Below are 27,827 nucleotides of genomic sequence, written 5' to 3'. Positions count from 1 at the left end.
ACTCCCAAGACCTTTGGCAGATGACTGAGAGGTCCTGCCATAACATCCACTAGCTCCTTCAGAACTGTGGGATGAATCCCATCAGGCCCCATGGACTTGTGAACATCCAGCTGATACAGCTGGCCCCTTACAATTCCAGTGTCCACCAATGGAAAGTCACTGTTCCCACACTGGTGGTCCTCTGACTCAGGGGACCAGGCAGCCCAAGGTCTATCAGTATTATTAAAGACTGAGGCAAAAAACCGCATTGAACGCTTCCGCTTTTTCTTCATGCCTGTTAGTCAGATTACCATCTTCAACAAGTATTGATCCAATGTTTTCTTTAGATCTCCTCTTGCTATGAATATACTTAAAAAAGACCTTCTTGCTATCTGAAACAACACTGGCCAGTTTCAACTCTAACTGAGCTTTCGCTTTTTGCGTCTTCTCCCTGCATAAAGGAATTACAGCTCCGTACTCTTCCTGCGAAGCCGGACCTCGCTTCCTGAGATCACACAGTTCCTTCCTCCTCTTGAGCTCCACGAGGAACTCCCTATTCAGCCAGCCTGGTCTTCTGCCCCGCTTGCTATACTAGCGATAGAAAAATGGTATTGGTACTGAACACAAATCTACTGAAACTGGAGCAGAAACTGCAGTGGTTTCAGTAAGTTACCCATGGCAGGGAAGGTACAGTAACATAGCCTTCTGCACTGAGTGAGTATCTGCAGAACCCTACGCTAAAGCATGAGCTGCTTCATTTCTATTACTACGGGGACCCAAACTACCCAGATTAAAGCTTCCTGAGGTACATTTACATGTCTCAGGCATATCCCGAGGAAAGAAGATTTACACTCTGTGTGGTCTTTTCTGAACCAAGAGCCTCCACCAGAAGTCCCTGAATTTTTCTTTTCCACACCAATATTCCAGCTGAAAAAACCCCATTCACCAGAAGGGAATGCAAAGGTAGCTGTCCTGAGTCCCTGACAAAATACTTGAATCATTATTTACTGGCTTTAAATCATAGAAAGTTTTGGGTCGGAAGGGACCCCTAGAAGTCATCTAGTCCAACCCCCCCGCAGCGAGCAGGGACACCATGAAGCCCTTCCCCTCCCTCCTGTTGGGATTCTCCCATCTCACCCAAAGACCTCCTCATGAACACTCCAGGGAGGGAAAACAAACACACAAACAAAAACCCAGTTACTCAGTGTACTTCTAACTTTTAATTTAGGAGGGAAATCTGAAACAAGATTCTGATGCACTGAACCAGCAGAATAGTGTCTGGTACTATGGGTGGAAGATGGGAGGGAGACTGGGTTTCTAATGTGTAACAGTAAAACTTTCTAATCCTCAACATTTTTGTCAAGAAACCCATTCCAAACCCAGCTCCAACGTCTAGCTTATTATATTAGCTGCTTCTCAGCATATATTATGGCAGGTGTTATATATAACCTCAGCAGGAAACGTGTAATTGCAGCAAGGTAAATGAGTTAGGCTAGAGGGCTTGCTTAGCACTGTATGGCACTACATGGTGTTACACAGGAATACCCTCAGCAGTCAACTCTATCTTCCAGGTTGCTTTGAGAATGCTCTGGTTTAATGAGAAATGAATTCCCAGACATTTCATATAGCCTCTGTCTGACTTTTACGGAAGAGGAGAGCTCCTCAAACATTGAAGCAGTCATAATTTATCATATCATCACTTTCCAGTCAAACATCTTCAACAAATCTTTGACAACTATTGGTGTATTCCAATGTAGTGTCTCCCACTCACTCCCACGAGTTGCAGCATGTCCTGTGATTTTGAACTGAAACATCGAGGGCTGCTGCAATGCCTACGAAAACAGGACAACTGTTATTCTCCTCCCGGCACGTTACAGTTATAAATATTAAAGAAAGCCCGTTGCTTCAAATGAAAGTTTGAAAGTCAGTCATCTACGTTGGACATTACCTCATGAACCACACTATTTCTATTCAAAATACTGCGTTCTACAAAAGAAGAAAAAAGTATAAAGTCATACGCAGAGAACATCTACAACAAAAGCTTAACTAACCCCACCATTTTGTCTGAAAACTATTAGGCATGTAGGCAAAATACATTCAACTAACCTGCCCAGCTGCCTACAAAGCAAGCTAGGAACATTGTATGTCAGTGACGCAGAATCAGAGATTCTGATGCTGATTAATCTTTTACTTCCCTCTGCAAGAATACTGGATGCTCAGTATTTTTAATAAACCCAGTATTTGTGCCAGGTGCTAAAATCTTAAGTCAGGTCAGAAGCTACAAAAATGACCGCAGGATTCCTCCAAGTTATCATAACAAGCAATACCTCAGACATAGATGGTGGGATTATTTCGGCTGTTGAACAAACCTGTTAAGTGCACTACTTACCAAGTCTTTAGGTATGTTTTTTAAGCAGCTAACCCCTGTAGTGCCTGCACTGTAGCCATGGCAGCACAAAGCTAGCTGGGTCCATACTCAGGTGGTTTGCCCGGGCTGAGCTCCAGGTTGCTCCATATTAGCAGCAACTGATATTAGCTTACGCAGTTAATTGGAAACTGGCTTGAATGTGTCAACACAAGCTGGAGCTGCTTGCAAATGAGGCATGCCCTTAATACCTGCAGCTCTTACCTGGATGTGCAACAAAATGCTAAAAATGCTAGTGTTCCAGGTCTAGAAAATTCCATGAAAAAAATGTAACTTGAACACAGTGAACAAGTTGATAGTAATTTACATTATCTCTGGATAGCATTCTAATGAATTTAAAAAAATGCAGCTATTTAAAATAATCTGGGAGAAACAGCACTGAATAAGAAACATATTTAATTCTCCTCTATATGAATGTAAATAGAAGAAAAGCATCCCTGCCAACACAGAATACAAACACAATGCAGTGCTAAAATATACTTAAGGATAAAATATTAGTCACAATGGAAAGACAAAGTATTAGAACTTTACATGGTAAGACAATATAGTCTTGCCAACCGATCACTTCAAGTTTATCTGTCTTTTAAAAAGAGATCATAATTCTTCTACACACAATTAAACAATAATGTAAATTTTTCACACAACTACTTCACATTCTATAACACTAAATACTCCTTTAAATCAGTATCTTGGTTTATGGAGTATCCGTTAGCTATGCATGTCTACTAACTAGGTATCAAAAGGCCATTTTAAACAATAAATAGTAAAAGCATTATATATATTTTCTATAGACACTGCATAGACATTGCTAAACTTTAAGCAACACTAGATATTCAGGATACGAATACCCATAGTAGGCCATTCAAAACATTACATGTAGCCATGACAATCATATATTATCACCTCAAATAGCACAAAGAGAATCCTCAACCTGGTTTTGACCAGCACTGTATTAAACACAGAAGTCTTAATGGCTGAGAACATCCTTTCAATTAATTGAATGGCAGCCTGTGATGATTTGATTTATATAATTGATTTTTAACTATTTTAAAGTGAATGAAAGGTTCGTGTCAGTGACTCATTGCAAATGCAGTGAAATCCCTTCAGTGATACCAAACCAACCGCTGCATTGAAGAAAAATGATGCTACTGTTTTTTAGAAATCAACTGGAACTGTGAAACACTGTAGAAAAATTTTACACAACTGAACACAGTGTTCTGTAACAAAACATGAACAGAAATGACATCCAGCAATGACAAATAGAGCAGACTCTGGACAACATCTGCATTTCTTACAGTAATCTGTAAAATTCTAATCGCATCAGTCAGTGACAAGACTCACTGTAGCAGTATACAAACTAACACAATGCACTCAAATATCTCTAAAATTCTGTTTTGATCTGAAGTTCACATACTTCTCTGTTTTGGTTTGGTTTTTTACTCATCTGAGTTTTCTCAACACTTACCCTGCTCATTCCTCAGACTACTCCAGATCCTACCTAACGGACTGTTTCAGAGCTCTGACCCTGCATTCTCTTCTCTTCCCTGCTGTCTGTATGCCAGCCGTTCTCAATCAATAAACACATATATGTGTTCATATATATATTTCCACATACATTCATTCTTCAACTCATACCTTGCCACTCCCCTTTAATCCAGCCAGAACCTCTGTTGCTCTCTTTTCTTCTGTTCTTCCCTTCTAGGATACACTGCCAGGTGTCAGAGAAACAGCTTTGCCACAGCAGTCCCGCACACTCAGCCTGCATTGATCTATGAACATCTCAGAATAAGCAACAGATCTGAGTTTTAATGTAACGTACCAGAATACTCTGTGGGAACACCACAACGCCAAAACGCTGACAGGCCACAACAAATTGGATGGGACGTGCGCATAAACACGACCATGGAGCAAGAGAAGGGCAAGCATAGGCCAGAGAAAGAAATCAAGATCTGGGAGATCAACCAAAAATCAGATGAGAAATGCAGGTCTCTCCACGGGCTGCAGGGGAATCTCTGCTCCGGTGCCTGGAGTACCTCCTCCCCCTCCTTCTTCTCTGCCCTCGGTGTCTGCAGCAGGGCTGTTTCTCTCAAAGCTGCTGCCCAGCGTTTTTCACACTTTCTTAAACACGCTGTCCCACAGATGCCACCAGACTTGCTAAGGGGCACAGCTGTACCCTGTGGTGGGTGCACTGGGGCCAGTTGGAATGGGATGCGCCCAGCACGGGGCAGCCCCTGGTCTCTTCTCACAGTAGCCACTGTTGCAGCCCCCCATCCCACTGCCAATACATTGCCAGTCATCCACTGTTCGGGCATATTTTTCTGAAGACATCTTTACTGGACTACAGCTAGAGGGTTTACAGTTAGCTATAACTGTAAATTAGTATTACATAAACACATTAATATCAAACTGCTGTAACTGTTCTATAGGGCAATGTAAGATGGCTTTAATAATGACGTGTTTCTATAACTGTAATTTTGAACACTGTTACAAACATACAGTCTTGTACCAGAATCCATACAAATATATACAGAATTGTATATATGTCACTGCTTTTTGGGTCTGTTTAACACAATTTCAGATTAGCACTGACTCATTGAAGGTCATGCTTACATTTATGAAGAAAATTAGAGCACTAGCACTCTACTTACTTCAGTATCAATGACAACATTTTGCTACTACTGTAACAATCCAACAAGGATTAAAATCCACTGTAAGGAACACTTATAGAAACTTTGTATTATTATCTTTGATACAATTTACCAGTTTTCATCTAAAACTAGATCTCACAAAGAGCTCTTAATGTTGACTAATACATAAATATGTAGGTGCACACTAATGCGTGCACACATATGCATGAATATTATATGACATTTCTTTTGTCCCACTGAAATAACATACCAAGCCAAAACATTTATCTATCTGAAGTACAGCTATGCTCTCAGCAGTCTCATGTGGATTAAAATAAATCAAATGCTGTAACTAGTGGGCTTCCCCCGACTGCCACCAAATTATACAAAATATTATATATTGACATCAACTCACTCACTGGAGCACATTGCTTGAAATTAGGAATGTTATGTGCATTAATTTGTTACTACTGACAAGGGACTGCTGAACTGAGAGTCCTTGTTTCAGTCTAGTATTACAACATTGTTGCATAAAGCGTTTTGCTTTTAAGCCAAGAATTCCCCACAAACCATTAATCTAAGATGTTCTGTTCATTACCATCTGAAGTTATTTTTTCTAAAATATGCAGCTTAGAAACTTCTGATAAACTACATGAAATAATTCTTTAAGTGTATCCCATAACTCTCTGGCTAAGGCTAACTGAAAACTAATTAAAATCATTAAGATGATGATTTGAACAAGAAGAGGAAAGAACTGTCTAGATGACACCATGAGGAAAAATTAGATACCACTTGACGGAATCGTGCTCTTAGACACACTGCTTCTCGTTTGCAAAAAATGAGCATTTGTTTCCTTCTCAAAGGGGTTTTTGACCTTTTAAGGCACCAGTATCCACAACCCTGCTCCGACTAACTCTTTCATATTCTGACCCAAGGCTCCCAAAACATATTTCATTCCTTTATGGGCAGAAATAAAACTCCCTGAACTCTAAACATAATTTATTTTCAAATTTAATATCTCTTTACTTGATCACCAGAACATTATTTTAGTCTTCTGATAAAAAGACAGGAAGACAAATAAGAAACAAGTCATATGACATCTGATAAATAAAATTACATAGATATCATTTTCCCTCCATAAAAATACCAATCCCTACTTAGTCTGGACCCTTGCCTCTGGGAAAATAAAACAAAAGAAAAAAATCTTCAAGTCTATGGTCATCACAGAAAAGAACACAGATTTGAACCTTTTCCATCTGCCAAGATGACTGAAAGACATACACTGACAATCACTTACACAAAATCCAAATGGGAAGAGTAATGAATGAAATTTGGAATAGAAAGATAATTTCCAGTGGCATGACTGAGAAAAAGAATGTACAGCTTGTACTGCAAGCCAAGATGACTGATAAACTATGTGCGTTAGCTCCAACTTAAGAAACAGTATTAAGTACTAATGACACAGTCCAGAAAATTTTTAGTAGCGTGTGCCAAGACCATTGAACAAGAGCCAGTTTAAAAAGGAATCTGCAAGAACCTCCTTTATCTGGGACGATGATCTTGCACGACCATCCGAGCGCTGGACTCAGGCACATCTTGAAGTCGGGAGTCCTCACTTTGCCAGAGGAAACCAAGTGGTGATGGAAAAGGCACTTAAGTTCAACCATCAGTCTCAGTAAAATGTTGTCCACAACACATGGAAACACTGATAAATCTCCAGTGAAGACTGCTGAGAACATTTTTACAAGTGAATGGTATCTATGGCTGATCAGTGCATATCATACTTTAGAGTATTTATTAGTGCACTAGTGATGAGTGCATACGTTGACTTTTTATGGTCATTTCTGAAGATTCACACCATTTATCTGCTGATTACCCAGAAACAACAGAGGAACATTTTCTTAGGAAGGACAACTATTAAAGAGATTTTACACAAACACCGCAGTACATTACGGGTGCTTTAGAGAAATAATTGAAATCGATATGAAACACCAGCATATCCATCTGCAATGTTTTTAAACATTCTGTATATATTTATACTAAATTATGAGGTAATGCAGAAGAAGTCCCGTGATGCTACAACCAGTGACTTCACAAATTTGTCTTTTTGTTTTGGCCACTTTTAGGCGACAATAGCGACAGGAAGCTCAGTCTTTAAAAGTCAAAGAAGATGCCGAGCTGGGCTGCAGGCAATCATCCCCCAGGAGATGGAGATCAGTACACTGGGGCAACATATAGCATGCCTACATATAAACATGCAAAAAGATAAATTTTAAGCTAGTGAATATTTTAAAACCAATGGCCAGATTTTACGTATTTGTGTGGGTGAAGTGGTAAAGGAACGACTGTATTACCAGAGTAAGTTTATAGTTCGACAGAATGCAAGGGTTGTTGCTATGGAATTAGGTCCAACTGCGTGCAGTGCATAAAGTAGATTAAATAATAGTATCACAACTGTCTTATATCACTGAGGTCCTTTGTTTTGGGATACCTCTCCTCTTGTTTTTCTCTCACCTCTTTTTCACTCTCCACTTCTTTTCAGAACAGATTTTGATTAATATGCCTTTCAATGAAAATGCCTAAGGCCATCTTTGTTTTATCTCTTACTGTTCCCTCTTCCTTTGAGTCTTCCCGAGTAGTCCTGTCTGCCTGTTTCTAGTACTACTTTATATTCATTTTCATGCCATCATTCTGTTTTCTTTCTGCCCTCCCTGATGACACCAAGTTTCTATTTCTACTTTCTAACGTTCATGTTGCCCACACAACAAAAGAAAACCTTTGATTTGGAAAATATCCCTCACAAAAATCACTTGGAAGATCTGAGTCTTGCAATTAACAGACAGACTTAGACAAAGCAGCATTCTAACAACAGTACTGTCAAAAAATTCTGAATATACACATAAGCTAATGTCAAAGAGAAACAAAGCAAAATAGAAGACCAACCAGATGGCATTCCTTGACCTGAGGAGGGCTTTATCGGTGCATTCACCTGATCCCAGTTAAGATCATCATCATCTGACTGACTATAGCCACAGGAACTCAGAGGCTCATCGAAAGTACAGCATCCTGTAAAATAAACGCAAAGATAAAAATTAAACAAGGAGTGCAGATAACAGATTATGAATCTCCAATCCTAACAACTGCGACACGATTCAGTGCAGGCTATGTATTTTTTAAATGTCTTTTAATACAAATCATTATACACTTCTTACTCTTTCTGACAGGGCATAAAATCTCCTTGTCTAGAAAACAAAATTGCAAGGGTAAAAGAGCAGATTTACAAATGCAGGCGAATTTTCTCCTACAACACAATCATCAGGTATGAAACACAAACCAGCAAACTAAAAAGCAATAAAACTCAGAACATCAAAAGATTGAATGATTAGCATTCTTCAGGAAAAATAAACTATTCCAAGCCTGAGAACCTGCATTTTAGAAGAAAACTGTAAGTTTGGGAACATCAGCTCCAACTCCTGTATCTTGGTTTCCAAGTAAGGGAAGGCCTAGATGCTCTCAGGTGTGCTGTGCTGCAAACAGGTACCAGCCTGCATGTTTGCGGGTTCAGCGCCTCTGCTACAACACAGCACAACTGTCTCAAAAAGCCAGTCTATGCACAGCCTCAGATTCTCTGAAAGAAAACTGTATTATCGCCTCTCTTCTTCACATTCTCTTCTAATTTAGGAAAGAATAACATGTTATAAAAGCTCACACTATCCCAGGCTGGGGCAGGGAAAACCCTAATGTCACAAATTCAGAAGAATGGAATCTAACATTATCCACAAGAAAACGGAAAACGTTTGTTTTTTCCTTTTGGTACAGAGGAAACTTTCCAGCTTTTTTACATCATACTGTTCTAACAGGAGACTAACACAGGGTTACAAAATTCTGTTCTCTTTGATCTCTGATGTTTCACTCCAGTGAAGAATGACATCTTTCCTATTTGGGAAAACAAATATAACCCTAGTCATGGATATTTCGGCCCATATGAAAGTATGCAGTAAATTCTGCAGCTGTTCAAACAAAACTAAACTTTTGGGCCATTCATCATCTTTGCTATCTGTCCATAGGCACTGCAGGCTTAGCTTTGCCAAGCTGTATTAAAACAGGAAACAGACAAAATCTAGCTTTATGTAACACTTTAAAAATCTAAATTTTCCTAGAACATTATAAATGGCATTACAGAATACCTTATCAAACAGTAGGATAATAGAAGACAAAATTTCATTATCCTTGACAAACTTTAACTAATTGAAGCCCAACCTTCCTAATAGCCCATCCCAAATTATATTTGAGATTCATGACAAGCACTTTGCAAGAAAGAAATTAATTTTATATGCAATCACCAAATAATTTCTTTTTTTTTGTTCTCTTACAGTGTCATTGGTCTTTACAGACATATCACGTTTGCCCTGCCCTTGGATACAGGTCATTCTATACTGTTCTCTGTCCTAAAATATCTTTCTATAGGAAGTCTTCATTAGCTCTAGGTGTATCAGGGAAATTGGCACCTCTGGACATTGCATCTTTCTCTACAATTTTCAATGCACAAAATTCAATTAGATAACCCAGTGGGAACAGAAAACCCATTAAAGAACTTGCAACTCCAAACTCTAATATTTCACCTCAGTGATAACAACAAATTATCTCTCTCCTAAAGTTAAATAAATTCAGAAATACAAGAGATTTGTATAAAGTACATCAAATAAGATCTGCAACATTTCCAGTGGAAAGGCTTAGAAAACTAGGCAGCCATTTACACCTATTGTGCTTTTTTTATAAAAAATATAAAACCAAACCACAGGTGAAGCAAAAGGTAGTTTCTTTGTAAAAGTACTGCAAATGATACTAGGACATAAATTTAAATATCAAGTTATGCAGCATGCAACATAGTCAAGCTTGGCAAAAAATACACACCCAAATAAAACCTGGCATAAATCAGGGTTTGCAACTCAAATGCAGGACTAATGAATGTACAGAATAGTTCCCATACCTCACGTATTCTAGTGATAAGAAGACACAGAAAAGTTTAAGGTGTTTTTTCGCTCAAACCCAGAAGTACAGCCAAGTGCTGCAAAATGTCCAATACTTGAAAAAAAGCAAGAGTTTGTGATTCCAGACGGTTAGTAAAGGCTTCTCCCTTTCTCACTAGTTAGGAAGATGTCAAAAACGTGGATAAATAGAATGACAGTCCTACTTGTCTAGACCATTTGTCTGTCAACACAGGACTGTTTCTCACTGCTTGTTTTTCTTCATTTCTCTTGCGAGTCTATAGCTGAATCATTCTGTCAGGATTTCACTTTTTTTTTTCTTTTCTCTTTGCTATTTACATCCTACAAACCTTTGTGAATTTACTATCTTGTAAATTCCTCAAAATGGGTATCTCATCGTCACATCTGCTATAGGAAGAGCCTAAAAGGAACTTTTGAACTCCTGCCACTCCCAAGTCACTTCCACCCACAACTAATATCCAAACCGTAGCAAGTATTACTACGAGTGATCAAACTGTCCAACCACCTATCCAGAGAACTGAGCAGCATCCATAAGATCTTTGACAGCACAGATGCTGAACCATGTTGCTTTCCACAGCCAGTCACAAAGGAGGAGATGAATGCTAAAGAAGGCTTTGCACAGCCATGACTTCTTGGAAAGACTTTTGAAGAGTAAAATAGCATACATAGCATATATAGGTGTAGGAAGTATAGGCAAGTTTATAGACTGAACTAAGAATAACACAGAAAATCTTACTGGAACAACAACAAAAAAAATCTTAGCCATATTAGCCAAGTAAAAATTACTGTAAATCGAGAGTCACTGACAGTCCTAATGGCTTATGCCTGCTCCCCAAAGTTCTGATCCTCATAGCTAACTGTATTATAAATAAGATGAAGTTAGAATTATAGAATGCTTTGGGTTGGAAGGGACCTTTAGAGGTCATCTAGCCCCCCCCCCCCCTCCAGTAATCAGGGACATCTTCAACTAGACCAGGTTGCTCAGAGCCCCGTCCAATCTGGCCTTGAATGTTTCCAGGGATGGGGCCTCCACCACCTCTCTGGGCACCTGGGTCCAGTGTTTCACCGCCCTTACGGTAAAAAATGTCTTCCTTATATCTAGTCTAAATCTACCCTCCCTCAGTTTAAAGCCATTACTCCTTCTCCTGTCACAACAGGCCTTGTTAAAAAGATTCCCTCCCCATCTTTCCTATAGGCCCACTTCAGGTATTGGAAGGCTGCTATAAGGTCTCCCCGCAGCCTTCTCTTTTTCCAGGCTGAACAGTCCCAACTCTCTCAGCCTTTCCTCATGGGAGAGATGCTCCAGGCCTCAGACCATTTTTGTGGCCCTCCTCAGGCCCCACTCCAACAGGTCCATGTCTTTCCTGTGCTGCGGGCTCCAGAGCTGGACGCAGGACTCCAGGTGGGGTCTCGCCAGAGCAGAGAAGAGGGGTAGAATCACCTCCCTCAGCCTGCTGGCCACGCTTCTCTTGGTGCAGCCCAGGATACAGTTGGCTTTCTGGACTGTGAGCATACATTGGTGGCTCGTGTCCAGCTTTTCATCGACCAGTACCCCTAAGTCCTTCTCCGCTAAGTTCTTTAGAAACGAGTCATGACATTTGACAAAACCCTACATTTGTATCTAGTCAAGCCCTCCTGCCTTCTTCTGCAGCACTTCACCTAATTTCTAGCCACGATGATCTTACTGTATAAGGTTTCCACCTCATAAAAAGTTATTGACATATGATAACAACAAGGGCTAGTAACATCTGCAAAATTATCAGTGGTCTTTAATATCTTTCCTCATTGCACTGTTTTGAAACATGAGCCACTGCCAAGATAGGCAATTATTTATAATGAACTAGCACAGTTGAGAAATTCTGCCCATTTTTGCTGTTAGCATTTATAATAACAATCAAAATACATATTGTCTGCTATGTAGTTTAATCAAGCAAAACAATTTCCCTGCCTGTTATACTAGCATTACACTTTAGACAGCCAAACTATACTTTAAAGGACGAATTCTGTGCTGACTGAAATATTTATAAGTAAAACAGGAGATACATATCCCATTAAGATTCTTTGGCTTACGTTACCTTTTACAGATATTTTTGGATTCCTAAGAGGAACTGAATTGACAAACGTGCAAGATGCAACACAGTCTATTACAGCCTACAGTTCTTTCAACTGCAATTATCCATTTAGCCATCATGAATCCAGTTCAATATAACTACGCAATTGTCCAAATGTAGTCCTTTCTGCATGTTTCTATTTTTATTTCGTTAAATTACTTTATATCTTGAAAAATTTATGAGCTTAAACAAGGAATATAATTTAAGATGAAAGCATCCAATTAAAGTAAATGGGATAAAGAATACACTGTATTTTTCGTAATGTGAATAAAGTTTTATTCAAAGTATTCTGTGTGTTACAGACTACAAGTACGACATCTTTTATGAAGTATTCTCTAAGAATACCTTATCAAAAGATAGGATAATAGAAGACAAAATCAACTAAGTGACAAAAACTAACACAGAAAAAAGTTCAAGTTACGCTGGACATTGCTCTATTTTTGTTAGTCTTATATACTGCAAAGATCTTAGATCAAGATGTACTTTCTATCAAAAATCTGATGCCAAATGTACAAGTGCTAAAACTTGTAATGCTTGTGCATATCAGTGCTAGAATTGGCAGGAAACATTATGTGCATACTAGAGCTGATACAAGGGCTCTGCTTTGGGATAAAACACATGGTTTCTGGTCTGCCATAGTACCATGAATTCTGTTGCAGAATACGTGAACACAGAAGATTAGTTTACTGAATCCCACATTTTATTAGTATTCTTCTTTATTTAATTTTAAAAATATTCTAAATTCTGTATTTTCAGTTTCATACTGGAAATGTATTTATGTTGATTAACTGTAAGTACAACGTAGCCATTCTTTGAAACAGAAAAAAAGGTTTTGATATCTGATCTGAAAGCTGGGTATCTAGATCACACGTGGTATTGGGGCCTTTGATAATGCAATAAAAGATTAATCTCTTATTAGGCAAGGGATCTTTTCTGTCTCTAAAAAAAAAAAAAAAAGAAGCCTCCGCCCAAACCAAGAATACACCATGCCTCAGCCAGCTGCATTCCCTCCTGTCCTCGTGAACATCCCTGCATCCAACAGCAATGGAACCAACAAGCACATCACCTGGACAACATACCAAAGCAAATGAAAAGTGGAATAACGGAAAACTGCAACAAACTGCAATTGTTACGCTTGACTGGACTGTGAATGAGTCAGCTTTCAACCCCAAAGGTCGCTGCTCAGGCAGTGTTACCGTGCTGCCTCGTGCTTCCTTTCACATTTTTAAAGTTTTAGGTTTCAGGGTAATCATCCCACCTAGGCACTCTGACCACAATTAGAAAATGACCTCAGAAACATAGCATTAGCATCCTGAGCTTCTAAACTGACAAACCATCAAATTAGAGAATAAACAACTACTCCTTTGAGGGCATGTAAGAAGTCATAAAATGGAAAGCAAAAAGCTATTCTCAACTATAAACTGGCTAACAGAGAAAGCAAAAGTGAGAATCAATGGACCATTTTTAACATAAAAAAAATAAAATGCCCTATCTAAAGCCATACAACAGGTTGGATCTGCTGTGTAACTCTTATTAGAAACAGGGTGATGACAAAAAATGTCTAATGCAAAACTGTCCACCTCTCTGAAGTCAATAAATGGTTCAGCCAATAAAGCTTCAAGTGAACTAACTACAGCTACATAAATGGACGTTTTAAAGAAGGTACTACAAACTGGACACACTGGCCTCCCTGGATTCTGCTTTGTGTGTGGATTCTCAGCAAACAAAGGCTCCACCTGCCCTTTCAAAGGTGTTACAGCATCACACGTTGAAAGGACTTTCCAGACATGATAGTGGAGGGCCAGCTAGCAAAAGAAACTCTTCTTTCTCTGCGTGCCTTCAAAGTGTGTGCAGAGCTGCCACGCATCTGCAGTGACATAAATGCACCAAAAATTCTTATCCAGGTTTTACAAGTGAGCTTTCTACAGTGGGTAGTCTGCTTTAAAATAGAACATTTAATTTCTCTCAAAATATACCAAGTTTTTGATTTATAATAGAGGCGAGCATTCAGAGCTGTAAAATAATACTGTAACCTAGATTACTGGTCAGGGAATCTGAAAAACCATGTGCTGCATAACGTCGATCTAATTTAAAATAGTATCTACATTTTGTCAAGTCTGCATATGCGTGGGGATGAGGAAGAAGAGCAAGAGGAAACAGATTTTACAACTAAAGAACTTCTCCGATTGCATCTGTGCTCAGAAAGGGTTCTGAAAAAGGTGGAGGATGGAAGAAATATCTATAAAAATCTCATGAGCCAGAGTGAAGATGGTTAGGTAAAAGGATGTATTTTGCAACTAAGAAAGGCCAGATATTAATTCTGTCTGTGAAGGAGAATAACAGATAGAAAACGATATAAAATTGTGCTAAGATATGTGGGAGAGGTGGCATAAGAATGTTAGAGAGTTCCAAATTCACAGACCAAATTCCAGCAGTATCGCAGCTGATGACAGTATACAGAAAAAAAATCGTTTTGGATAAACATTTAAAGCTGTTATATATGAGACTTCAAAAGCTCACCACATGTTCATAAAACATTTACAGTTGTTCTCTCTGTTTTCCCTCTACTTACCTGACAGAAACTGAATCAACACAAATGTCTTCAAAAACATTTCAGTTTTGGTGACACAGGACACTGTAGAAAAGTTTAATTTTATGGAAGATTTGTCTGTCAGTTCTAACTTCCCGTGGAAACCAGCCCACATTTAGGCAAATGAAATGTTTTCTAAAAAGCTACACTTGCCTAATAGATACTGAGAATAATTCCAGATTTGGGTTCCTGGACTCTAGCAACAATGCCTGAAAAAAAGCAGCAGCTTCCTCTCAGAACGTGCATCTGAACTCCTTTTAGACAGCAAGACATAGGAACGGACACCACACACCAAGGATAAAAGACAAGACATGGAATAAGGGCTCCTAAAATAAGTATCACACATCTCATGTAAGCAAATAACTTCCATACATTTGTGTCCTTTTTGTATCAGTCAATATTTACAAGGCCTGTGGAAAAACGAGTGCACATTAACAGTCCGTGAGCAAATATTCTGGCATTTTTTTAATGCCAGGGTGTTTGATTTTGTAGCATTAGTGATAGCTTTTCTTAATGTATGACATGGATTATATGGGCAAGTGCATACGTATGCTTATATACATAAATTATATCCCTGCTGCAGTTGTCATTAATTAGAACACGTCTACCAAAAGACATATTTGAGTGTTCAATCAAACAAAGTAAGTATGGATTATGTAGAAATGTATTTACGAAACCCTATTTTGAAAGGTACTATTAAAACAAACATATTTGCAAAAGCCATTTGGATTTTATGCTTTAGTAATAGGGAAGGATATCGTGCTGGGTGTTAAAACTACAAGCTGATCTTCTAGTCCAACACAAGTCAATACTAAAAGATACATTCCTTGTACAAACAGCTGCTACGGATAAATTTTAGTGGTTGGGGGGTTTTTGGTGGTTTGTGTGCTTTTTTGATTTGGGGTTTTTTTACTTTTCATTTGGTTTTGTATACATAACCTTTTATCTTTTTAATCATTAATTTCATGCTTAAATGGAGTTCCAGATGAGGGAATTCACTTTATAAATGTAATAAACACTGTCATGATCACTCTCTTGAAAGAAAGCCTTATAAGAAAAAAAAAAAATCTCCAAATGATAAGTACTTTGGAGTGACTTCTCAAGAACTACTAGAAGTCAAATTTGTAACACATATTTAACCTACAGATGTACAGAGCTTATTAAAAAGATCGCACTGGGCATATCAGTTGCAAAAGGGAGATCAGTGATGTACACGACTTTTGGAGCTGACTCAACCTGTCAAAATTCTGGACTGTGGTCAAAACCACTACAAAAATGAATAAATAAAAGGCAGATTTCCCATATGTTTTGTATCTTGTTTATCCCAAATACACGACAAAACCATGCTTCAAAACGCAAAAGTCTCTTGCATAAACTGCCTGAAAAGTTTCAGCATAAAGCTCTGACCTACAAATAACTAACAAAAGGAACCTTCTTTTCACATACTTAAAATAGAATTAAAAATTTAAAAGATATTCTGGCAGTAGAATGAGCCTCCTGAGAAAAAACAAAAATGCAACTGAACACCTCTTTCATACAGTTTATATCATAGGATTCACTTAATTTATTTTTATAGCTACCACCCAGGAGTGCACAAAACCCCTTTATTAAATGCATAAAAGCATTCAATCATCTTGGCTGGCAAAGAAAGCAGATGTTACAGAAGAGAGATGTGGGAGAGGTGGGGGTTCTTTTCCCCATTTACTCGAAATGAAGACTAGTAAGGACATACTGGGAGGGTGGCAAACAGACGTACATATTGCTGTAAATATACAGAAGGTAGCAATTGGGTATATGTTCTTTTGACAAGTTAACATGCAGTAACTCTTAAAGGACTTGAAAAGACACCTCTGTTTTGAAAAACTGCAGTAAAACACATGACAATGTTTTCTGTACTCTCTCCTAGGGAAGAAACGAAGGAGAGTAATTTTCAGTCTAGCTCCGGGACCACACATTATCCAGGTGCGACTTGGAAGCAGCAGCCTGCAGCACTTTACCCTTCCGTCAGCCGAGGGACAAAATACATACCATAGCTACTTCTCTTGCACTCAGCATCTATTTGTGATTTCTTACGTTGGTAACAGAAGCTGCCTCTACCTCTGTCCTTTCCTCACTTGGATTTTATTGCAATTTTACCTTCGCTTCTCCTTTCCGTTCACTGAGGAGTGCTATCACCAAAACACGCCCAAGCATGTGCAGCTGGAATTAAAAAGAAAATATCTAACCATAGTAAGAAACTACTCATTTGATTTCTGTTTTTTTTCCTTGGTTTCGTTTGCTGAGCTACTAAGGCCTAGAGGAAAAATCCTAAATTATTTCCTTAGGTAAAGTGCTGCCCTGACAAAGGGTAAGCTCAAGAATCACTCACCATTAATCTCTCAATATGGCATTTACACGGGACACAAGCAGTTGTGCTGATCTGTTGGAGATATAGGCAAATTTCAACAAACCGAAAGAAGACAGCTGTCTGCTTTCAGTAGCTTCACACTAATTCCACTTTTTTAACTGCTCACTGTAAAAACTGCTTAGTCCATTTCACCTCACCCAAGCACCCCAGCATCTCCGTATATCATCAAAATACAGCACTGCAGAGCTGCCCCAGAAGGATCTGTCCAGGGGAAGGGAGAGGAGACCAGGGAAGGCGTTTGGAAAACAATACAAAACCCTACAAGTGGGAAACAATACAAAACTGCACAGGTGATATTCAAGAAAGAAATGTATACTTTGGACATCTGAGATGAAATAAAACGCAGTTCAGAAGGAGGGAAAAAACAGGGTGGGGATATTCAGTCTTTTTCCCCCCCCCCAGCTGGGAGGAAGGGATTGAAATGCATGCCTCACAGCCAAAATCCATCATAATTAAGGGTCTCCTCACCCCGACACTTTATTTAAAACACAGTGTAACCTAAGAAGGATACAATAATCAAGACTGTGATTATGAGACCACACCAGACCATTTCTCTAACACCCATTCAGGAAACACTGTATTAGATTTTCCGTTTGTCAGGAGGACAAACCTTTTCATGCTACATCCATTCTAGGGCTCTGGGAAAATAAGCCTAAGAACAGACAGCCAAACCACCTTCCCACAGCCAGACTGTCAGCCGTTGAACTCACAAAGCCATTAAGTTCCTGATCACTAAGCTCCTTAGTAATTTTGAAAAATAGTACCTTTTTTTTTAAGTTACTAAAAGCCAGTATCTTCATTCTTCCTTAGAAATTGTGCTATTCAATTATCCTCCCAAAAGTTCTTCCCCATGTTGTAATGGATGTGCATGAATGAATGGATGGATGTGAACAAAGGCAAGAATAAACAACATTCAGCATGCACTGTGCTTTTGTCTATGGTTGTGCCAAGTGTCATACAAGTTTTCACAAAACAAATCAGCTTACAGCTGCATTTCATACTATGAGACTATGAGAAAAAGACTGTTGCTTCAACACGTTTATCACATAAATTCACAATTCAGATTGAGTTAAAGAACACTTGTCTGACTGAACAAACCAAAGTGTTACTTCATAGGTTAAAGTCACTTTGTTCATTCCTTACCTTACAGTGTTAGCTAAATGAACAGACATGGACAGACCACCTTCATGCTGCCACAGAATAAACAAAACCGCTGATATTTTAAATTCGCTACTGTATGGCTACTATGACTGCATCTGTTAACAGCACAGATTATATCAGAGTAAGCAGCAAATAAGAAGCTAAGTTCTGATTTTAAAGCTCAGTATCACTACATGTTTCTAAGTTCAATAAGTGCAACAGTGCAAAATAGTTCAAAGTCTTGGAACTGGTAAACACCAGCTCTAAGATGATGGGCCCGCAGCAAACTGAGATACCACAGCTGGATTGCCGGTACGCTGCAGAATATCCTCAAAGTGACCCCAAGACTCATTTCTTCCCCGGCTTCCACAATTTTTACCGAAAGTTAATACTGCCTCTTAAGTTATCACACAGCAGGACTGAAGACAACCTGTTTTATCAAATCCAATTTTGATAGCTGAGAGATTAATTATCATTTCATTCAACTATCAGGACATTCTGAACTGAGTAAGTTTTTCTTGTTTGGTTTGGGGGTTTCTTCCGCTTGTCAAAAAACTACCATAATTTCCTATTTATCTATATATAAAGGGATTTCACTGAGAAACCTGACAGCATTCTTCTCATCTGCCTGTTGAGCTTTTAAAATGTATCTTCATCTTTAAACTCTTCAAGCTAAAAAACACAAGTGTACTTGAAGCACAATCCTTCTCCCTGGTCCTGCTCATTTTTAATGAGCCTCTTGTCTTTACCTCTCCCAGAAGACAGACTCCACAAAGCAATCTCAGGTGATGTGAAACCAATGCCTGATGCTTCTCCAAGCCTCTGTCTTTTTGAGCCTGAAATCTTCCTGCTGAACCCATGTGGGACTGATGGGCCATTTCAGTCAAATCCAATTTCACTTCTTTATCACAAGCCCCTACTTAGAAAACTCTACTGTGGATTGCTTGTACACACAATCTGCTTCCAGCTTTGAACTTCAGAAAGGATTTAAGCAGTCAATCTCAATATCATTATAAACCCAATGTGCATTACTTCCCTATTGATTGTGAGAAAATAAAAGTTTGAAGCTTGATTTCAGGGCTAATCTTTCCATTTGCTTGATGAGTTCTGCAGTTGTTACAGAACACTTAGTGCATCCCGTCAGATAACAGCATATTAAGCTTGGATGAGAAATCCAGACTATTCACAACACACTTCTAGCTTTAAGTAAAGAACAAAAGCAGCATTAGCACAATTGGAAAAAAAAAACCCCACACACTAAACATCCGTATAAAGAATTCCACAACCTTAAAATATTTTCATAAAACTAGTAATATTAAGCTGGATTTTATATTTCTTCTGCCCAATATATCAAAAGTCTAGAATTCGACTATATTGAACTTTATATTCGATCTCATTGATGGGTAGAGCAAATGAAAAAATATATAGGACTCATTGGTATTCATTCCATTTTTAATTAGATTATCTTACAAATGGTTTTTTTCCCTATAAATTTTAGGTGAAATAATTTATCATCTAATTAAATGAGTTGTTTATGTTCTGAATTTTAATGTATGTACTTAGACATTAGAAAACACATGCCATAAAAGAATTTTATACACAGAAAGAATTCAAAGTTATTGAAGGCCATGGAGCCCCTTTCTTGCCTGCTAATCGAAGAATTCCCTCACACACACACCCCCACACACCATTCCCCCTTTTTTTAAATCTCCAGGTTTTCTGCTGCATTTTATCTGGACCCTTTCCTTCTGGTGAGAAAGGCTGTTGCTCATTTTGTTTTGCTTTTTAAAGTTACTGTGTATGCATTTTCCCTTGCAGTGACTACGAACTGCTACAGATGCATCCCAAACCATTTAGTTCTATGATACAGCTCTAGCTACTCAATCAATAATTCAGGAAAATATTCATCTCGATTTAGTTACTGCTGTCAGTACAACTCTCTGTGCCTGGATGAAAAGAGAGCAGGACCTCCATCTGGAAGTTTTACCTGTGCTGCTCAATGAATTAACCTGTAGGAGGTGCCACAGTGATGAAGCAGTCAAAAACCTCCAGCAGGCAACTTCATCACACGGGTAATTAGTTCACTACATCAATAACGCCTCCAGTCGTTAGCAGCGCCAAGGCTGAATCCAGGTCTGCTTGTTAAATTCAGTCAGCACAACAGGCTTCCACTGTGCTACAGGTATAAATAACTTTCTATTTTTAAATGTAGTCAGCTACTGCTTTTCCCCCCCCCCCCATTTTTAGTCATTATCTCTTGCAATAAATTATGCTTTATTTCATTCATCATGTCTATAATCTCCTCCCAGAAGGAGAAGAAATAATTAGTTTTAGAAATCTCTGACATTTTCACAAGGTCTGATCAACTATAAGAGAGACCCACATTTGAGAGTACTAAAAACACCACTGCTGCAACTGTATGACCCATGGAGCCAACTCCTGAATAGCTCACACAGCAGAACAGGGCACTATCACTACACTACCCAGATCAAATAATTACTTCCAATTCTTGTCTATAAGAGCATTAAGTCAGTAGTAACTCACTTTAATGTTGTACCACAACAGAAAGACAAATCAAGGCCACACACAGCTTCACACTTTCTAACCTTGTAGAAACCACTTTGGGTCTGTACATGAGTGACTGCAATACCCAAGCACTGGCAAATCCAACCACTGTCAGGTTGATTCAAATTACTTTTGCTTTTGACTAATTCCTGCTTCATGCCTGATGAAAGGGATGTTTGTCCAGGTCATAACACTGGGATAAGCATCTCTGATCCTCTGTGAAAAGGGTCTCATATTCCTGGGATCCCAGCGTGTTACTAAATTGAGAAGGCCTTTCCCTCCCAGTTGCCAAAGTTGACTTCAGGACAGGATAATCTAATAAAAGCTAAATGTATGCTCATGTCTCCAAACATTATACATTAGGACAATATCGCTGATTTACAACAGGTTAGACCAGCTCAGAGTTTTTGGCTTAATTACTTCAAAGTACCCGCTTTTTATCATAGTATTTTAGTAATATTGTACAACCCGTTACACAGAGTGTATAGATATATTTTGATACATATTTTGCAGTATCTTTCTTAGTTTACCTTTAATTACTCATATAGAAAGCAATAAACAGTTGAGCATTAGGGGCAATTTTCTTCTTGTATAAATGCACCTTACTTAAATGTTTAAAAATCTTAATAAAAGTTATGTTTGGCCTCTGTTTTTGAGGTAGCTGATAGGTCTACAGAGTTTATTGGGTTGTAAGAAATGTGTCAAGTGTCAATGCAGTCCAAATACAGGGATATTTCAAGTGGATGCAAGACATTCACACATTAATCCGCCATCACCCACTCTAACCCAACACACAACACAGACCTCAGGACTTAAAGTAATTAAATCCTGCCTGAACCAGAGCATATCTCTTAGTGACATATGCAATCACAGATTTTAAACATTTTAAATCAGAGAGATGTCAGAGTTACTGAGCTAACTGCATTCTCTTCTCTAACAGTCTATTTGAGCACCATTTCAGGTATTAGCTTGCAACTCTGTTCACGGGTGGAATTCGATACTTCTTCTACTGTCATGTCAAATCATAGAGTGCAGTGCCTCATCCTACTCTCAGCCAGCCGGACCTATTCACATCTTCCAGTCCCTCTGCTCCTTTTGGAGCCAATGGTGATAGCCACAACTAAACAGCTTGGAAAAGCAAAGCATTATTTAAGTTAAAATAAATACCAGAAGAGTTCAACACAGTCAGTCAGTCTGGTTTGCATGGGTGTTTTTTTCCATAATGTTTAACACATTTAGAAATTGGAGGCTTCACAAAATGCCTCTCTCCCTCCGTCTCCTTCCCTATGGGTGCTGTACAGATTCTGATCATTAGTTGAATCTTTCTCACTTCAGCAAACGTTCCTAACTTTTTACAGCCCTTCAAAGTACTGCTCCCATGCACTATCACAACAGTCCTCTTTTCAGCTTCAGGTGTGGAAACACGATGCTCCCCTACAACTGCCTCCTGGTTTTAATCTGAAGATTGCACATCTACAGCTACTGTGTCCTCTTCTTGTTTGTCTCTCTCTCTGAAAGAGGCATTTGGACAGAACAACCCAGTTATCACCACAACATCATCTCAAACACGCCACTTAAATTGTTTTGTAAAATTACATTTCAGCATTTTTAGATTCTTGAATCACAGAAGGGTTGAGACTCGATGGAACCTCCGGAGGTTGTCTCGTCTTCCACCCCAAACATGGACGACCTAGAGCAGTGGTCTCCAAAGTAGGGTGCGTGCAAGACAATCCACTGGGGTGTGGGAAGAAAATATCAGAACTTCCACTTCTTTTTTAACACAAAAATAAGAAAGAAATAAAGCTTTATTTGTATTTAATATACAGATGGACACTGGCATCCTCAGTTGGTCTGTATGTCAGACAGTCACTCTTCTGGGGGAAGAGTGGGTGCTCCACAACATGGAGGGGCTGACAGCGATGCCCTCACTTGATCATTTGCTTTAAATAAATTGCAATGTATTGCAGTTCAAGTCTGCCTGGTTAATTGGATTTATGGATATTACCTAGTGTTAAAGTAACCCTCACAAAACGCTCAAGTGGCTTAAAAAAATTCCTGCAAAGAAACCAAAGTCTGAAGATGACACTAGTAATGCAAGCACAAGCGAACAACAAGAAAATGACAGAGCTGATGTTTCTCCTTAGTAAGAGCTCTTCGTCAGCCACATTACAAGGTAACAACAGTGATAACCTAATCAGATCTCAAAAGAACTTGGCCAAAAAAATTTGAAACTATCAACACTGAAATAAACTGAATTTAGAAGGAGACCTTCAAATTGCTGCATCATAAAGTGTAAAACCAAGATTTTAAAAAATGATGAAGCATATTCAGTATCATAGCTGTTCCTAAAAAAATGTATTATTAATAGCTATATTTTAACTAAGAGGAAAAAAGTTTCTTTTTACCATTACTAAAACAGAATTCAAACATATTGTTTATTTCATCTTTATATCATCATTTTTAAATTTTTTTCTTGTGCATATTTTAACTGTACTAATTGTATTTGTATAGCAGTATGTATATATAAATTATAAATAACTATACACATACTGAGTGTGCATGCTCAAAAATTTTTACTGATAGAGGTGCATGATCAATAGAGTTTGGAGATCACTGACCTATAGTAGGCTGTTCAGGACCATCTCCAGATGGCTTTTTACTGTCCCCAAGGATGGAGGTCATCCTGTCCAACCCCCCTGCTCAAGCAAGTACACCCAGAGCCACTTGCCCAGGACCAACATCCAAATGGTTTCTGACCATCTCCAAGGTTGAAGGCTCTGCAACATCCCTGAGCAACGTGTGCCAGTGCTCGGTCAACCTCACAGGTCAAAACTGTTTCCTGATCTTCATAGGGAACCTCCTATGTTTCAGGTTGGGCCCATTGCCTCTCGTCCTGGCACTGGGCACCACTGAGAAGAGCCTGGCTCTGTCCTCTTTCCACGCTCCCTTCAGGTATTTGTACACATTGAGAAGATCCCCCCTAAGTCTGCCCTTCTCCAGGCTGAACAGTCCCAGCTCTCAGCCCTTCCTCATAGGAGAGATGCTCCAGTCCCTTCACCATCTTTGTGGCCCGTCACTGGACTCTCTCCAGTATGTTCATGTCTCCCTTGTACTGCGGAGCCCAGAACTTGACACAGTGCTCTAGCTATGGCCTCACCAGTGCTGAGTAGACAGACAGGATCACCTCCCTCAACCAGCTGGCAATGCTCCTCCTAATGCAGCCCAGGATATGACTGACCTTCTCTGCTGCAAGGGCACACTGCTGGCTCATGGTCAACCTGGTGTCCACCAGAAGCCTCAGCGACTTTTCTGCAAAGCTGCTCTCCAGCTGGGCAGCACCCAGCCTGTACTGGTGCCTGGGGTTCTTCCTCCGCAGGTGCAGGACTTTGCGCTTCTCCTTGCTGAGTGACACTCTGGTGTACCAGCCACTCCTCCTAGTTTTGCCTCATCTGCAAACCTGTTTGAGGGCGAATTAGTGCTGACATCTTCTGACAACCTTCTGGTCCTTCATATGCCTGGAAATGGCTTCCAGAATTAGTTGGTACATCACCTTCCCAAGGACTGAGGTGAGGCTGACCTGCCTGCAGTTTCCTGGGTCCTCTTTCTTCCCCCTTTTTAAAGACAGGGGTGACATTTGCTTTCCTGCAGTTCTATGGCACCTCTCCCAATTGCCATGATCTTTCAAAGGTTATGAAAAATAGCTTTGCGATGCCATCATCCAGCTCCCTCTCAGAACTCACGGGTGCACCCCATCAAGACCACAGGTACCAAAATAACATCCGCTTCAACCTGTAAGTTTTTCCAAAATATGAATTCACCTAATTCTCAGGAGTTCTATACAGCGTACTTGCAAACCCACATCAAATGTCGTACATTTGATTTATTGAATAGATACTAGTGGCATATTTAAGGAATTTCAAAGGCGTGCTTCCAAACACTTAATGGTCCAACACAGTTCTTTCTCTGAGCTCCCCTGAGCTTGCTGTCCTTCATGAGTTGTGACGCTGCATGAGCTAGATCAAGCATTCCAATGATATTATAATAATGCCAAGTATTCCTCCTGTTTTGGACACTTCTAATCAGACATCAAAAAGCATGGCTTCCAAGTCTTTTTCAATCACTGTTTCCTTGATAGTGTTTCTTTAGGCTGGAAGCACATCTTCGTTTCTGTGTCAAAACATACAGTGATTTCTTGCACTCCAGCTTTCAAGATCATTTAGCTCTCCTCTGATCACTACTTACCATGGCACTACCCCTGTTGTCATCTGCATGCTTTTACCAGTAATGACTCTATATTTCTTCGTCATCACTAATAAAAAGGTTAAACACTGTCAGATCTAAAATTAATCCTCAGAGGACCTCTGCATACTCCACATTGATTACTGACTACAGTTACGTTACTGAGACCTATTAGCCATTTTTTTTAAAAACACACTTGTGTATTCTGGTGATTCTGTATCATTCCAATTTCTAAATCAACCTGTCACATGGCACCAAATCAAACATTTTACAAATATTAAATAGCACATATCTTCGAAAAGTCAAACTTGTTCTCTCAAAACATCACATTCTCTTGAGAAAAGATCTATTTCCCACAACCTTTTGTTGACTGAAATTAATTAGTGACAAATTAAAGGTATGTAACACAGCTGACACCCATGCAGCCATTCTATTATTTTGCACCAGATTAATGTCTGCTTGACAGACTTACTGTCTGGTCATCCCATTCACCTTTTTAATGCTTTGTCTTACCATTTTTAAGCAATTCCTAGCTTTTCTTAGTGCACACAGCTATCCATTTCTCCTTCCCCTCTTCCCCCACTTTCGCTGTATTTTTATAATCTATTTTACTTCTCCTCCCTTCATAACAAGGATATAACAAAAAATTCTATTACTGCAATTAGTAACATTCTGCATATACATTTGACTATCTCTTCCTCTGCTACTTACAAATCCACATTGCTTCTGGGAGCAGAAGTAAACACCTATGAATTGTTGGAAAGAAATGTCTTACTCTCATGATAAACAAGCACACCAAAATACTTACACGGTTTTATGATGCTAATAAGTAAATTGCTAACAGGAGCAGTAAGGACAGTACTGGGCAATTCCTAACTTAAAAAGAGTTCTGAACTGTGAAGTAAGGAAATTCTTTACCAAGTCTATCCTCCCTGAGAAACAGACTTAATCACAAAAACAATAATAAAGATATTTTAGATAGAACCTACCAGTTCAAAATGTTTCATGAAAATAACATACACAGCCATACACTATGATTGTGATGTAAAACAATCACCTATAACAGAAAACATCCTCACTGTCAGTGAAGTCACTGACCTTTCGAATAATTCCACTAGGCTGGACCGAGACTTTTAGGAACTCCCCCCTCACCTTTCCACACACTTTCTTTTATTTTCAAGGGAAAAAAAAATCTGCAATATAACTCACCTGTGGCATGAAATGATTCGCAATGTCTGCAAAACACAGTATTTTATTTAGAAAGGCAGTGATTTGCAAACAATGGTGGTACAGAAACAGAGCTCAACAAAAGTATACAAATGATTAAACAAACATTCACAAAGACAGGAAATTCTGCACATGAGAACTTTCTGGAGAAAAATTTATAATGAGCTTTTGTTCTCTAAAATTGAGACTAGTAGTTGCAAAAAGAATTGCCAGTTTCACTGTGTTTAATAGTTTCTATTTGATAGAAGGCTACTTTATAGATGCAAAATTTAAACCATAATTGACAAAATGCACCTCTGTTTCTCCACAGTTATGAGAGTACTACAAAATCATGGATCTCCTTTCGGCAGAAAATTGCCTCATTTACAAGACAAGCATCTTGCATTTTATACACACATTACATTCAGACATATTTTGCCATGTTCTCAGGCAGTTTTTATTTTCTCTTTTTTCTCCCCCTAATCTCAGGTAAGTCTGAGAGCAACCAAGAATTAAAGAAAAGCAACTACAATGACATAAAATTAGAATTTCTTATTTTTCTTATAGTCAGTAAGCACAGTTAGCTTTCAATTTTTTAGGAAAGTATTTTAGTCTAGCTTCAAATTCATGCATACTGAGGACTTATTTAAGCTAAGTGCAATACTAACACTAAAGTCATTTTCCTCCTCTGTTGATTTTCAGCAGTAGATACGTTCCTCAGTCCCAAAGGGCTAGCGGCACTCATCCGTTCCCACTGCTCCCACCTTCCGTAGAATCGCAGAATGGTTTGGGGTGGAAGGGAACTTAAAGACCATGTAGTTCCAACCCCCCCTGCTGTGGGCAGGGACACCTTCCACTAGACTAGGTTGCTCAAAGCCCCATCCAACCCGGCCTTGAACACTGCCAAGGAGGGGGCAGCCACAGCTTCTCTGGGCAGCCTGTCCCAGTGCCTCACTACTCTCATAGTAAAGCATTTCTTTCTCATATCTAATATAAATCTACCCTCTCTCAGTTTAAAGCTGTTACCCCTTGTCCCATCACTACACTCCCTGATAAAATATTCCTCCGCTTCTTTCCTATAGCCCCTCTAAGTACTGGAAAGCTGCTACAATGTCTCCCAGCAGCCTTCTCTTCTCCAGGCTGAACAGCCTCAGCTCTCTTAGCCTTTCCTCATAGCAGAGATGCTCCAGCTCTCAGATCATTTTTGTGGCCTCCTATGGACCCGCTCCAACAGCTCCATGTCCTTCCTGTGCTGAGGGCTCCAGAGCTGGATGCAGGATTCCCAGTGGGATCTCACCAGATCAGAGCAGAGGGGCAGAATCACCTCCCTCAACCTGCTAGCCATGCTTCTCTTGATGCAGCCCAAGATACAGCTGGCCTTCTGGGCTGTGAGCGCACACTGATGGCTCATGTCCAGTTTTTCATCCACCAGTACCCCCAAGTCCTTCTCAGCAGGGCTGCTTTCAATCCACTCATCACCCAGTCGATATCATGCTTGGGATTGCCTTGACCCAGGTGCAGGACCTTGC

General features: G+C 39.3%; 1 protein-coding gene across 11 annotated transcripts in view; it reads right to left on the bottom strand.

Annotated features, from left to right (window-relative positions):
• Positions 1 to 27,827, bottom strand: part of PTPRM (protein tyrosine phosphatase receptor type M) — a 499,856-nt gene that overhangs the window by 370,396 nt on the left and 101,633 nt on the right. For all 11 annotated transcript variants that reach the window (XM_075416445.1, XM_075416446.1, XM_075416448.1 and 8 more), the window contains exon 2: positions 7,975 to 8,097. In XM_075416445.1, coding sequence (XP_075272560.1) covers positions 7,975 to 8,097 — 123 coding nt within the window. The remainder of the gene's footprint in view (positions 1 to 7,974; positions 8,098 to 27,827) is intronic.

The sequence above is a fragment of the Opisthocomus hoazin genome, chromosome 3 (genome assembly GCF_030867145.1).
Source record: "Opisthocomus hoazin isolate bOpiHoa1 chromosome 3, bOpiHoa1.hap1, whole genome shotgun sequence".
Taxonomy (NCBI): Eukaryota; Metazoa; Chordata; class Aves; order Opisthocomiformes; family Opisthocomidae; genus Opisthocomus; species Opisthocomus hoazin.
The sequence above is the reverse complement of the archived record's forward strand: the minus strand, read 5'-3'. Positions and strand labels throughout refer to the sequence as shown.